This window comes from Rattus norvegicus, chromosome 10 (genome assembly GCF_021556685.1).
Source record: "Rattus norvegicus strain SHRSP/BbbUtx chromosome 10, alternate assembly SHRSP_T2T, whole genome shotgun sequence".
NCBI lineage: Eukaryota > Metazoa > Chordata > Mammalia > Rodentia > Muridae > Rattus > Rattus norvegicus.
Window position 1 is genome coordinate 9,783,182 of NC_141543.1, and position 14,012 is coordinate 9,797,193.

Consider the following 14,012-nt stretch of genomic DNA (forward strand, 5'->3'; position numbering starts at 1 on the left):
AGAAATGGTAACAAAAATGGATTGCAGGGCAGGCAGAAGCCAGAGCTGCAGAACAACTGTACCAGATGAGAGCTCTGGAGATACCTGGCCACTGCACACTGAGAGACTGTGTTTGATGTCACAGGACAGGTGCCAGATGAGGATCCTACAGTGGGGGGGGTCTCCTGGATGCTTTCCTACAGTTGATGTGGTTGGATATTCATCTGAGGAAGGTGGCTCTGGTCAGTCTACAGGCTACATTTGCTCTTGTGCAAACCTGGAGAGCCCCATTTTGTGCCTGGTTTGTTGAGGCTCCCAGTTAGGCTGAAACACCCTCTTTGAACCTACGTATGGCCTCATGACCATTCTGGAGTTTAGCAGGCAAAACTTCCAGGAAGACCATTGGTCATTTTGTCCTCCCAGTTAGAGCTCAGATGCTGCTTTCTGTGGTTGGAGACGAAAGCTACAATCCCGGGGAAACAAAACAGGAAGGTAAACCGGCACAGACCTTCATGAAACAAACCTTCGAGCAGTTGCACCTACCTAACGTGGATGGTGGCCCACCTGCTTCCCTTTCTTCTCTGGGATGCACAGATCACAGCCAAACACAGACACAGACTTTGCTTTGGTTGAGAGACATTATAGCCACTAAAAACTAAAATATCCTAACACAGATCTAGAGTTAAAGAGAGCAGCTGACAGGAGTTCACAAGGAGCGCTCTGAGAATGAAGAGGAAGCTGATGAAAAGGCTCCAGTAGGAGAATGGGCTGGAAGGGACATTAGGACACTCCCTCAACCCTAAATCAAGCCTCTATGCTGTGATGGTCATTTCAATGCATAGGGGTGTTGACGTGTTCTTTTAGGAATCCCTGGCAGGAGTTCATTTTCCCAGGTTTTAAAACAGAAATGCACTTAGCAAGGGGCTCACACTTGATGGCTGCAGTCTTCCCTGGCTCTAGCCAGAGGTACTCACTCCTGGCACTTGTACCTTTTACATCATACAAGGCTGTCCCCTTCGTGGCTCACAGCCACCTCTATCTACCCCCCCCTCTAGTATTTTTGGATGGATTTCCAATTTGATACATGAACATACCATCAGTCAAAACAATCTTTTTAATGAGCCTCTTGTCCTGACAGCTGTGTTTAAGACGGGGCATGGGAATCATAAGAAAAGTATGGGAAATTGTCCATTCTGGATTGAAACCTTAACGCCTGCCCTACACTCCGTCCCTCCCAAAGCTGCTATCTTCTTTTAAAAGAGGATATTATGAATAGCGAGAAAGATGTAATTTGTGCAAAGGAAGAAAAAAAAGTCTCCTGATCAGATAGATAGGAAGGAGATGAAAAATATAATTTCTGAGCAAGGCTCAAATATGTAACGGACGTGCAGCTTCCTGCCACGGAGCCCACCCCGACCTCTAGCCACATGCCATTCGGTTCTCACTGATTTCCTCGGTGACGCTGCATGGTTTATGCTGAGCTGAGCCTGCCTTCCAAATGAGGAAAGCAAGCCTGGAGATGGAGAAGCGCGGGCCTTGTCACTCAGCTTGGCACCACAGAAGTAAGCAGAAAGCCTGCCTTTCTGACACTGCTCCCCTGGCAATCAAATACTAATGATGTGATGGGGGGAAGAAAGAAAGAAACCTCTTGTGCATTCTCCATAGGTTTTGAATGCTCAGCTCATCTAGAAAGTAATCAATTTAAAGTTGAGCATCATCTGCTGTGGAGAAGAGGACTTGTGGCAGGAAGCCTGCAGGTTGAAGTCCAGGCTAGGGAGTGGTGCTGGGTGCCAACCACACTTTGTGGGCAGCAGACTCATGGCAGCTGCCAAGCACCTCTGGGCTCTGGAGAGTGATTATTTCCCACCCTTCACCTTGGAGCTGACAGCTCACAGGCCGAGGAGGATAGAGAAGACTGTTCTGCATCACAAAGTGTGTGTGCTGCAGCCTGGCGTGGGACATACCATGCTACAAACAGAAACACTGACCCCTCATACCCACCCCAGGACTCACTGTGATTCACTAACCTGAAAATCTTTCGTCCACTCTGGGCTGGAATCTTCTACAGAAGAGCCTACTGTGCCCTAGGCAAGCTGTACATACACCAGTCTCCTCTCCTCTTCACTGCCTTCTCTGCCACCCGGAAGCATGAACCTCGGCTAGTGGCCATTAAAATGTAACTTCATTAATAATTTAGATGAGGCAAAGTAAGTATAATTTTTATAGCTAAGTTTTAGGTGAAAAAAATGGTGGGAAATCCTTGGAAGAAAGAGAAGGAATCCCTGTAGGATATATAGAGTGAGTGGCCTTGGGTGAGGGTCCTTGGAACAACTGAGTTATCTCTTCCTACCCAGAGGAGAGCCAACAAGTGAAGAGAGAAGGGTGAAGGAATAGGGGAGGGGAAGCCACCAAGAGGAGGCTATGGGTTCTAGAGAGGCCAGTTAGTTACAGCCCAACATCCAAGTAGTTATCTGATGGGACAGCATAAGCATTTGGGTACACAGGGTGCCCGCCCACCATAGAATCAGCCTTCCACCCTCTGAAGGACATCCGCCTTCACTCCTCTGCTATGCCCTCAACCAATCAGATGTGGGGCAGATGGGTGGCGGGCACCTCCAGAAACCAAGAGAGTCTCATGCTAACGACGACCAGTGAACGAAGCTAGGAGTTCCTCCCTGACACCTCCCTCACCCCGGCACCTAAGGACCCTGGGATCCCTGAGAGTCCGCACCAACTGCCTAGGTCCCTGTGTCTGAGCAGTCCCAGGGAGACTGAAAGACACCTAAGCCACCCACCTCCCATGAGGACAGTTTTTATTAAAATACAAAAAGATCATCTCAACTCCCTAGTTTTTATATATCAAAAATACAGTTTCCGGTATTTTAGAGGTTAGCCCTGACTCACAGCTGTGTGTTTATACATGGAGCACGTGGAAACTGTGTTGCTGAATGTAACACACCATGTCACACATGCCGTCATAGCATGTCCTACTTTGTGAAATCTGCATGCATTTGTATATCGTCCATGATGTGTGCATAGTCTGGAAAGAACTCCTGAGTTAGGAAGGCAGCTGGAGAACTGACTCCCTGCCTCCTCCTTTTGTTGTTAATGCTGGTTTTGCCTTGACGGTCTCTATTTTTCCAGTATTTGCTCTCGTTTTTAGTGGCCTTCTGCTGTTCTTTTCAGCTTTCTATGCAGAAATACTCTTAGGTTTACATTAATGTTGTTAGAATGTGGTTAGAAAGGAACACCTTTACCCTTTACCAGGGTTTGACCTGAATATGCCCCCCATTGCTTTACCACTGTGATTGTTTTTGAGAGTTATTTCGTATGTGTATGACACTTATATGTATTGCAGATCTATTTGAGGGGGAGTGGGATGACACCCATAGGAATCCACTGCCTTCTGTTTGTTAACTGCTTCTTCTCAGTCACTCCATTATTCACTCATAGAGATGTGTGTGTGTGTGTGTGTGTGTGTGTGTGTGTGTGTGTGTGTGTGCATTCATGTGTGTGCGTGCATGCCTGTATGCTCACGTGTGCACACAAGCCACACTTTACCCATCGTCTTGAGGCACGGTTTGCTTTTGTAGGCAGTAAAAACTGCTCGTCGAGACCAAGCGGAAGTCAGAGCAGGTGTGATGTATTTAACTTGGACCAAGCTGGCGAGAAGCTGGGTGGCCATGGAGCCTTCAGGCTCGTCACTTCCTGCTGTATGCTGTGTGTGTCCCCCAGTAACTGTCAGGTGTGGTCCCTAGCAGGAAACTGTGGGACAAGGATGAGCTGGATCTTGAGGACAGGGGAATGAAGCCTGGGACTACACCAAAGCCAAGAAAGGTAAGGTCTGCAGCACCTGACCCAGCGGTGTCCTTGTAAGGCAGGGGGATGCTCAACCTATGTGCAACAGTACCTGTTAAGACTCTTGGCAGAGAAAGAACAATGTTAAGGAATTCTAAATAACATGTCCTGAAGCTTTTTCACAGTACCTGGGTAGGTCTCCAGTTCCTGTTATTGATTGCTGTTTTCTGAGATTCTCGCTGACCATCAAGCAGTTCAGTTTATGCAAAGTGTATGCAGCCACAGTCTGCTCTGCACTGTCTTTCCCCAGTACAGAAACCTTGAAACCTTCTGGCAGTTACCCCAGCCTTTCTTCCTATCTCACCCCAGCTCTAGAAATCTCAGCAGGGGCTCTGTCTGCTCTGAGCAGTTCATTTAGCATGCTGCTTGAATGGCTGCGCCTGCTTCGGGCCCTCAAGGAAAGGGGACCTCCTGTGAAAGAAGCAGCTTGGCATTCTGAGCAGCCCACCTCCCACCAGCAGAAATCAGCCTGTCTGACGGCTACTGGATATCCATCACAGTGTCCCCCATAGTGAGTGTCGGGGCTCTGATGAGTGTCTGATGAGCAGACATCAGTTGTCAGCATGATTGACTGGCAGTAGGGCAGCAGCACCTGGGTGTCTGGGTGATAGGGACCTACTATGTGTTATCCTTCATACCCCTTCCTTGTGAGATTGCCACTGGAGAAATCTCTGTTGACACATTCATGGCTTTGGTGGGAAGTTTAGTTGAACTTTTTTCTGAAGAATGATTTGAATCTTTGAATTGTGTCAAGTCTGAAAAAAAAAATGAAAACACTAAATCCCCACTAAAGCAGGCTGTTTCATTTCTTAACCACGTGCCTCGGTAAAAGTTACTGGACACCTTTACCCTTAGAAAAGTCGAGAAAGGGGGAGGTTTAAAGAGCAGAATTAAAGCACACCTATTGGCGGGCAGCTGTGTTTATAATTTGGCAAATCCCAGGAATCTACAGAACAGTTACTAGCAAGATTTTTAGTAAGGCTACTGATAGGCAGAAATCAATTGTGTCCTCACATACTCTTAGCACACAGTTGTTAAGGAAAACTGTGAGGACAACTTCATCTCCAGTGCCACGAAGAGGCCAGAGGGTAGCATGGTGTCTAAGACCCCTGCCTGAGGACTGCAGCAAAACCAGACACGCAGGAAGTGTGAAGACACGACGTGGCCGCGCCCACGGCACTGCAGACAGGCAGTGTGGCTCTTTCCCAAAACAGAGATTTAGTCCAAATTGTAGCAATCATTTCTACTGTGTAGCCCTCGCTGGCCTGGCACTTGTCATGCTGAACAGACTGGTCTCACAGAGACCTGTCTTCTGGGATTACAGGCGAACACCACCAAGCCCAGCCAGTTTTATGCTTCGTTAAAATTTTGAGGCTGATTCTGGGTACATTTCTGTATTTCTATGACAACCAATAGATCCATTCATGGGGTTGGAGGGCCCGTGACATACCTAGACACCAGAGTCTCCACACAAAGGACATTTATTACCACAGTGGGGCAAGCAGGTATGGGGAGGGGCCCCTCTGGATCAGGCAAAGACAGACAGCAGCCCCAGGTAGTTTTTAAGGAGAAAGGGAGAAGGCTACAGTAGGGTGAGTTGGTAAGACCCGACTGGACAGGTTAGCCAGTGTAGCCAAAAAATGAATCCTGATGGCAGAACATTGGTGTTTAGTTTCAGGAATGAGTCCATGGCCAAAGAAGGGAACAGATCTTGGGGTGAGCTTTATGTCACCTCCTGGTTTAGCAAGTGAGAGGGAAGAGGAGAGGGCAAACCCTGCCGGTGCCCTGTTTGCCGTGCCCAGCCTGCTGGAGCCCTTCAGGGGTGATGTGGGTCAGACTGGGGGCTCCCACTTGCTGAGCAGCCTGGAGATGTGAGGAGCGGGCAGTGGAGGAGCACCCTTGTACAGGAGCTCCCCGCTCACTGCAGACATGTTCTCCACGAGCCTCGTATCCTGGTGTCCTCTGAGAATGAGCACTACCCACGTTTTCGTAAGCTATCACGTTGATCATCTCCATTCATCTTGAGAAGCCCAGAGACTTGCGGGTTTTGCAGAATCACGAGTGCTTGGCTGACCTTCAGATATTTTTTTAAACAGTGTGACTTTCTGTACTGCACAGTTGCCCTCCTCCCAGTCACGGTTACTGCTCATAGCCATGCCCTTGGGTTCACACCCTTCCTCTCTCTGCCTTCACACCACACCATGAACTGAGTGGTCCCGGGGTCCACACACGCTGACATCCCACTGTAGGTCAGGGAAGTTAGACACAGTCCTCGGAAGCCCTGTGGAATGGCCCTGGGACCCCGCTCAAATGAACAACAGGTGGAGAGTGTTCTGGAGGGGAGGCCCCAAACCAAAGAAAGGCTGGGTGTGGCTGTGCCTCTTCCTTATTTCTGGCAAGAAGGCGGGTGTGGGTTAGCATTCTGCCTAAGGCATTTCCACCTTCTCTGGCCCGCCCTTACCCTCCTCTCTACAGAGTGGGAGTGTATCTAAAGCAGTTACATGCCTGGGAGGGTGTCTGGCAGGTCATAAGCTCTACATCCGAGGCATCAATAGTAACTTCCTTCATATGCCAGTTCCGAGAGGATCAGAAAACTACAAGTGTAGGTTTGTTCTGGTCAAATCCAGTCTCTAGGAAGCCTCTCGGGGATTACAGCTCTGAGATCACTCACATTGTGAGCATACCCTAAGCCAGCCTAAACCAGATCAATGTCTAAGTTGTGTGCCCCGAACAGGCCACCTGAGCTGTTGCCCTTCTCCCATTGTGTGTGGGTAGTCTCTTCCCTGCCCAGCAGTAATGGTGTATAAGATGGTATGTGTACACAGTGCCACACTCAGGAGATGCAGGTACACAGAGCCCCTCCCCGCCGGTGTCCCTCCCTGCACTGTCCAGGAGTAGATCCCTCCACTGCTACCTGGTCCTGTGTGAGCCTTGAGCAATGGTTGGGAAGACCATCTCAGATCAGCACCTCCCTGTTGTGCATTACCAGCCTGTGGCTTCACAAGGGGAACTGGCACTTGGACCTGCCTCTGACTTACTAAAGACACCGCCTTCCCTGAGAGGCTGTAGTTAACCACCCCATCCCATCCCCACCTTGCCCACCGGGAAGTTGAGAATGATGTGTATACTTCCTGACTGGAAACCCACAGAGCCCTCACTGTAAGAGCCCAGAGTGGGTCACCAGTCATGACTATCTACACTGGCATCCAGGCTGCTCCCTGCAGAAACCTCACTCCATGAGGGATTATGCATGTTTACCTGTTTTCTGTAGCGTTACACCACACATACACACATACACACACACGCACACGCACACACACACACACACACACACACACACACATCTCCCTTGCTCTCTCTCCCACTTGTGAGTTACATTTTTCCTCACCATTGAGGAGAATAAATCATGAATGCCTGGTGATTTGTGCAGTTCTCTCTGCTACTGCTAGCAGTATAAAGAGGCGTAGCATTTTTGTAAATACACACTAGACATGGAAAAAAATGAAAGCTGTCCAGTTAGAGCTCAGCACATTTTCAGACTGAGGTCAGCAGCAACTCAGTTTCAGGGCATGCACCCCACAGACTGGAACTATGCTGGCCACATCTCACTTCTGTAAGTTATGGCCTTCCCCGTATTAAAATATAAATTATATTAAATTATAAGGAGATTGTACTCCCAATCCTCTGATTCCAAATGAACTTGAGTCAAGGCAGCTTAAAAAAAAAACTTTTTTGTCTCTTGAAGACTTAATACCAAGAAGAAATAAATATATGGCAGCAGCCACACATGAGGTCCTCACAAATGCAGGGCGGCCTTTCGCCAGGAATCCTTTCTCTGGCAGTAATTTCAAGAGAGTAGTTCATAACTCAGAATCAGCCTAGCCATGATTCTCAGTTAAGGAACCACGGGAGCGTGTCAGCACAGATTACTGAAGAACAATGGAGTTCTGCCTCAATCCCAGAAACCTCACTACCATCAATCGCACGTCAGGGAAGTCATGACACCTCAGTATATTCCTGTCTACTCTGGAATATAGATCAATGCTTCTCTATCAGAAGCTATTCAAGAGCCAAGGCAACAAAACTTCAGCTGAGGCTCCTCAGCCTATAAGCAAGAAGATGGTGGATCCACACTTGGACTCAGCTTGCACACTGCAGAGCTCAGATGCCTGCAAGAGCAGCTGGGCCTGCTCCGGAGAGGACAGGCTAAGCAGTGAACTTGTTAACACAGTCCTGCCTCTCTCCAGTGTCCTGCCCACAGGGCTGATGCCAGCATTCATCTTAGGTAGGGAATCTGCGACAAAGGTCAGCAGTGTGCCCAAGGCCCCAGGTAAATCTGAACCTGAATCTGCAAATCTAACATCTGGCTCTGTGTTGGTTTCTTAACCTGTTTGGGCCTCTCCTTTCTCACTTGGACCAAGGAAATGATGTGAGGACCTGGGACCACTGGGAGGAAGCACCAGGATAAAGAACAAAAGGGACTTCTCCATATGCCTTTCTCACATCCACCCACCTCCTTAATGGGACCATGCAAGACAGCAAGTTCAGCTTCAAAATGCCCAGGCTTGGCCTAGGGTCAGAGAGAGACCCAGAATCTCCAATCTCCCAACCTCGATAGGCTTCCTACAGATCTATCCTGAACCACAGACACTCCTTCATTGTCCACTCAGTGTCTCATCCTTCCTGCTTCAGTGCTCACCCTGCCAGCCAGGAGACCCCAGAGCTTCTGGGAGCATCACCAGAGTCTAGGAGGAGTGGTTGAGTCTTGCCCCTCCTTCCAGATCCTTCCTTTGTAAGTGCCAGTGCTTGATCTCCTACTTGGGACCCCAAAAGGTTGGTTCCCTGTTTCTCACTGACAATTATTTCTAGTCCCCTTTAGATATCTTTGTTACTCTAAGAATTTTCATTTGGTCATTATGTCACTAATAGCAAATGTGAACCCTAAGAGTGTTGGGAGCCACAAGGGAGCACAAACATGTCGCAAATAACTGAGGCCCAGTAAATTATACTCTGAAAGTCCTGTGGGCCCCGTGACTATGCAGGACTCCTGCTCCTGTCTCTGCGAATGCTGAGGAACGTGACTTGAAACAGCAGCAAAAATGAGTCTTTGTAGCTACCTACTGCTCCTGCACGCCATTCTCAAAATTACCAGTCACCCTTGCCCCCAAAAATAGTGCTGTTCACAATGGTAAATTAGCTATAAAGAGTCAGGATAGTGTTCATGGGGTCAGTATACACAGAGAAGACATAGTGTTCATGGGGTCAGTACACACAGGAAAGTATAGTGTTTGCAGGGTCAGTATACACTGGGAAGGATAGTGTTCATGTGGTCAGTATACACAGAGAAAACATGGTGTTCATAGGGTCAGTATACACAGAGAAAACATAGTGTTCATGGGTTCAGTATACACAGAGAAAATATAGTGTTCATGGGTTCAGTATACACCAAGGAAACATAGTGTTCATGGGGTCAGTACACACAGGAAAGTATAGTGTTCGAGGGGTCAGTATATACAGGAAAGTATAGTGTTCGCGGGGTCAGTATACACTGGGAAGGATAGTGTTCATGCATGGGGTCAGTATACACAAGAAATTGTAGTTTCATGGGGTCAGTACACAGGGAAGCATGCTGTTCTGCCGACAGTACATTACAGCTAGTTCCAGGCATCCCCTGGGGATTATGAGCTGTTTGTTCACGTGTAAGAGAAGGCATCTGTTTACAATTTACTTGTCATCTATAAATGAATATTGTAGGCAGCATTGCACTGTATCTGCACACCACACACACACACACACACACACACACACACACACACACACACACACTTACACAAATACACAGTGGTCCCTTCCCTGGGGACCTCTGAAGAATCCCAGCTTCCTCTCTGACTCATAAGTTGTGTGTGCGTGTGTGCGTGTGTGTGTGTGTGTGTGTGTGAGAGAGAGAGAGAGAGAGAGAGAGAGAGAGAGAGAGAGAATTGTAATCCACATTATAAAAATAGCCCTTTCAAAGTAAAATCCCGGAGTTCAAGTATTTTCAAAAGGGTATCAGCATCACCACTGTCGCAGAGCTGGCCGTTTGCACGTTTCACTGATAATCCCGGCACTGAGCTCATTCAGTGCCCACTCCCCTCTGTGTGTAACTCACCTGCCGTGAGGTGTCTAGGTTCATTAACGCCGTAGTAGGCTCACGCTTTGTTTGTCTCTGGCTGAACGCTGTTCTGTTATATGGACAGATGTTTAGGTCACGCCTACATGCTAGTAGGCTGCTGTAAATGCCACCAGCACAGACTTGGGGTTTCATTTCTCTTGAGCCTTTGTCTGTCGTGAGGTTTCTGGGTTGCGGTAGCTCATGTCTGACATGGCTGAGGAAGTGTTTGACACCTGCACTACTGACTTCTCACGTCTTGACAGACATGTGAACACTGTTGCTCTCTGCTCTTGTTCTCACTGATGTACAACCACATGTGGCATTCCTTAGTTTCCGTTTCGTTTTGTTTTCTTTTTTGGTTTTGTTTTTTTGAAACAGGGTTTCTCTGTGTAGCCCTAGCTGTCCTGGAAATCAACTCTGCAGACCAGGCTGGACTCAAACTCAGTCTGCCTGCCTCTGCCTCCTGAGTGCTGGGATCAAAGGTGTGAGCCACCTAGCTCCAGAGAAACCAGATGTGCCAGGGTGGCAGGATACCCAGGAGGGGACTCTACCCTCTCAGAGGAGAAGTGGAGGGGAATGGGAGGAGGGATTGTGAGGTGACCGGGAGGGAGTCATCAGTCGGGATGTAAAGTGAAGATAGATAGATAGATAGATAGATAGATAGATAGATAGATAGATAGATAGATAGATAGATAGATAGATAGATAGATAGATAGATAGATAGATGATAGACAGATAGACAGACGTGCGCACCAGCTTAACAAACAATTAGGGGCTACCACAGTGGTTTACCGGGACTCGGTCATCCATGTTTCTCTTTCTCAGTTTTCACTTCCTCCTTTGCTAAACTGCTTCTCTTGACAATCTGTAAGTAAAGGTTTAGAAATGGTAAAATCGGATTATTTCCCCCACACTTCTGTAGACATGCCTTTTTATTTTGCCCTCCAGCATCAGGCGGGCCAGGCACAGAACTCGAGGTTCCTGGCTCCTTGCTCTCAGGATTTCTAAGACTCTGGTTCCTTTGTGTGAGCTGATCTATTGTAATGGTCCCCAGGATGGCTCTCTAAGGGCTTTTTAGTCCCCTTCCTCTCTCCGGTGCCACAGGTTGACCGCGCTGTGTCTCAGTGTGCACGTTTTGTCAGTGCCTTGTCCTGGGCATTCCTTCCTCTGTGTCCTGACCCTTCCAGAAAACTCCCCGCCATGTTCACATTCTTCTCTGCACTGTTTTCTCCTTCCTCTCTTTCCAGTTCCTGTTACCGATCTCCCAGATTCCACTCTACTTCTTGGGGCTCTGTGGAGAGCGGGCTCATGCCTTTGTAGCTGGTGTGAATTCTGATACATCTCCTCAGTTCTTTTCTTCAATTTTCCATTCATCCCATTTGCTTGATTGAAGGTTTTTAGTGTGACTTCTGGTGTGCATCTTAATAATTCCATTTCTGAGTGTTCAATGCTTCTCACTATTCAATTTTTGCCTGTTTTCTGTCAAAGTCTTACTTACAGACTCTGATACACAAAAGGCATTTGCTTTAAATACTTGTCAGACCTTTTCTGTTAAGTAATCACACCTGGAGTGAACTCACTCCTGACTGAGGAGTCTGGTCTGCGTTACTTCCCATAAGATTTCTTCATGAGCTGTCAGATGTTTCTTTTCTCTGGTTCAGTGTGAGACACCAGGACCTTCTGTTTCCGTTCTTGCTTCATGCTCCATGTCTGTTGGTTTTGTGTTACACACACACACACACACACACACACACACACACACACACACACAGTCCCTAATGGCTGTCTAGATATCCGTTGTAAAACCTGGGCTCAACTGTGTGGTTCCTGGGTATGAGCCCACACCTATTGTTCTTTCTAGAGTCTGATGTGATACTCAGGCTCAGAAGTATGCTGAAGAACTCCTAGGTACACATGCTCATGTGCGTGTATACACTGAGAATTATACTTAGGCCCCCACATGCTAGTGACTTACACGCTCCACTACTGAGCTCGCACCTAGCCCTGTGACTGTTACACGCGGAGGACCTTTGTGAACCCACTGTTAATGAGATGCTATGAAGGTCTCAGTCAGTCAGCACTAATGTGAACGTCATCCACAGAATCAAACTATGAAGCCCACGGGTGATATGCAAATCCTGTAATGTCTTCTTCCTTTGCCTGCAGGTATCCGAGCCGTGTTCTCCGGCCACTACCACAGGAATGCTGGGGGAACCTACCAGAATCTTGACATGGTGGTTTCATCTGCCATCGGGTGCCAGCTAGGCAAAGACACCCATGGGCTCCGGGTGGTGGTCGTCACTGCAGAGAAAATTGTCCACCGTTACTACAGTTTAGATGAACTGAGCAAGAGGGGACTGGATGACGACCTGAGAGAACTGCTGAAGGAGTGACGGGTGCCCGCAGGGTCCGCTCAGCTATAGAAACGTCTGAGCAGAAAGGCGCCTTTGTGAACGGATATGCTTTTATATAAATCAAACTGCTGGGTCCTATCCTTAATTACTTTCAGAAGAGGACTGTCTCTCCTTTAAAATCCAGACAAGATGGCTGAGGGTGTTTTCTAATTGTGGTGTGAGACTTCCCAAGTGATGTTTGGATAAATTCTTCTCATCGTGCAGCTTTTAACTCTGCCCTTGAATCACTGCTTCTGACAGCTTACAATCAATAACCACCTACTGCCCTCAATCCCCACTCCGTACCCAAGAGTGAGCCTTAGTAATTCCTCAGACAAACTGCGTCTGCTTTTGTTAAACTGTGGTCATGACCCCCAGAATGCTAGGAAAACAGAGGTTCCCCCCTCCTTCCTGACAGACCAAATAGTAAGGCCCCCCTCAGGGCCCCATCCCAGGGCCTCAGAGATTCATCGTCATAACGAGTAGCATCATAGCCATCACTGGCTGGAGTTTCAGGACTCCCCTCACTGCTGATGTTGTGAACACAGTGCAGGGGGCCACACCGGGGTGTGTTTGCCTTTCTGATGACAAACACCATCTTCAGACATGCAGACTGTGTTGTTCCAGAAGATCACAGGAGGCCGCAGCATGAAGACCCTACACAGCCCGCGCTCCCATGCACATGGTCTCCTGCTGCAGGCGTTGTCAGACCGATAGCCTGGAGGGGAAGCTGGACTTCTCCCAAGAACAACCTCTGGATTTTCCTCTGTGTACCAGCGGTCCTGGTGCACAAGTAACCAGGGCCGCCACATCCTGCCAAGGAAGTCTTACAGTGTCCTGCAGACTGGGAAATCTGAAACCAACTTTAAAAACTCAGTGGTTATAAATGAACCACGAAGCCCACTAAATTAGAAAACTTTCAGTCAATGTAGCAAAACCATGAGAAATTAAATAAAAAGATAATTGGATATGTAAATTCATAAGGAACAAAAGATACAAGAAGTTAATTATTATACAGACTGGTGACACCAGAGCTCATTGTTAGGAAGCACAAGAAAATTAAAATTTTCAAACCAGAGTGATCTTGCAGTGCTTGGCCGTGTTCCTTTTTTGTTTTCGCTTTTTACATCACAGTGTAAGAGGTCAGGAGAGGTCCCTGGTCCCAAAACATGTGGGCTTGACCCCATGACAGGAGAAAGATTGGTCACAGTGGGCTGAAGGCATACCCTTTGTCTAAGTCACATGAAAAATGCAGCCTCAGAATGGGGACAAGGATACGGGACGGAGTGGGGGAAACGAAGAGCCTGTCCTCAGAACACAGGCGTTACAGAGCTGGCCCAGAAGCCTGATCATGTGCAAAGGCTGCTCAATGGAACAGCAGTATCCACGTGGGGCTTGCTGCTGTGGGGAGCAAAACTGTGTAATCCGTGTAACTTAGATAGCAAGTCACTATTCTGTCCTCTCCTGGGACCTGCCTGAAAAAGAGAGAAAAAGAAAGAGGAGCTCATTAAAAGAAAAACCAATAAGGCCTCCCCACATGCCCATGCTGTTTCTGAATGTTCTTTGGGTGTGCCGGGCCCATCCGTGGACATGGAAGGACAGAGGTGCAGGCAGCTGTGTCCTCAGACAGT

General features: G+C 48.0%; 1 protein-coding gene across 1 annotated transcript in view; it reads left to right on the forward strand.

Moving 5' to 3' along the window:
- Window positions 1-13,459, forward strand: part of Cpped1 (calcineurin-like phosphoesterase domain containing 1) — a 119,547-nt gene extending 106,088 nt beyond the window's left edge. Inside the window, exon 4 of the mRNA NM_001013963.1 lies at window positions 12,155-13,459. Within this exon, the coding sequence (NP_001013985.1) occupies window positions 12,155-12,381 (227 nt within the window). The 3' untranslated portion in view covers window positions 12,382-13,459. The remainder of the gene's footprint in view (window positions 1-12,154) is intronic.
- The last annotated feature ends 553 nt before the right edge of the window (window positions 13,460-14,012 follow it).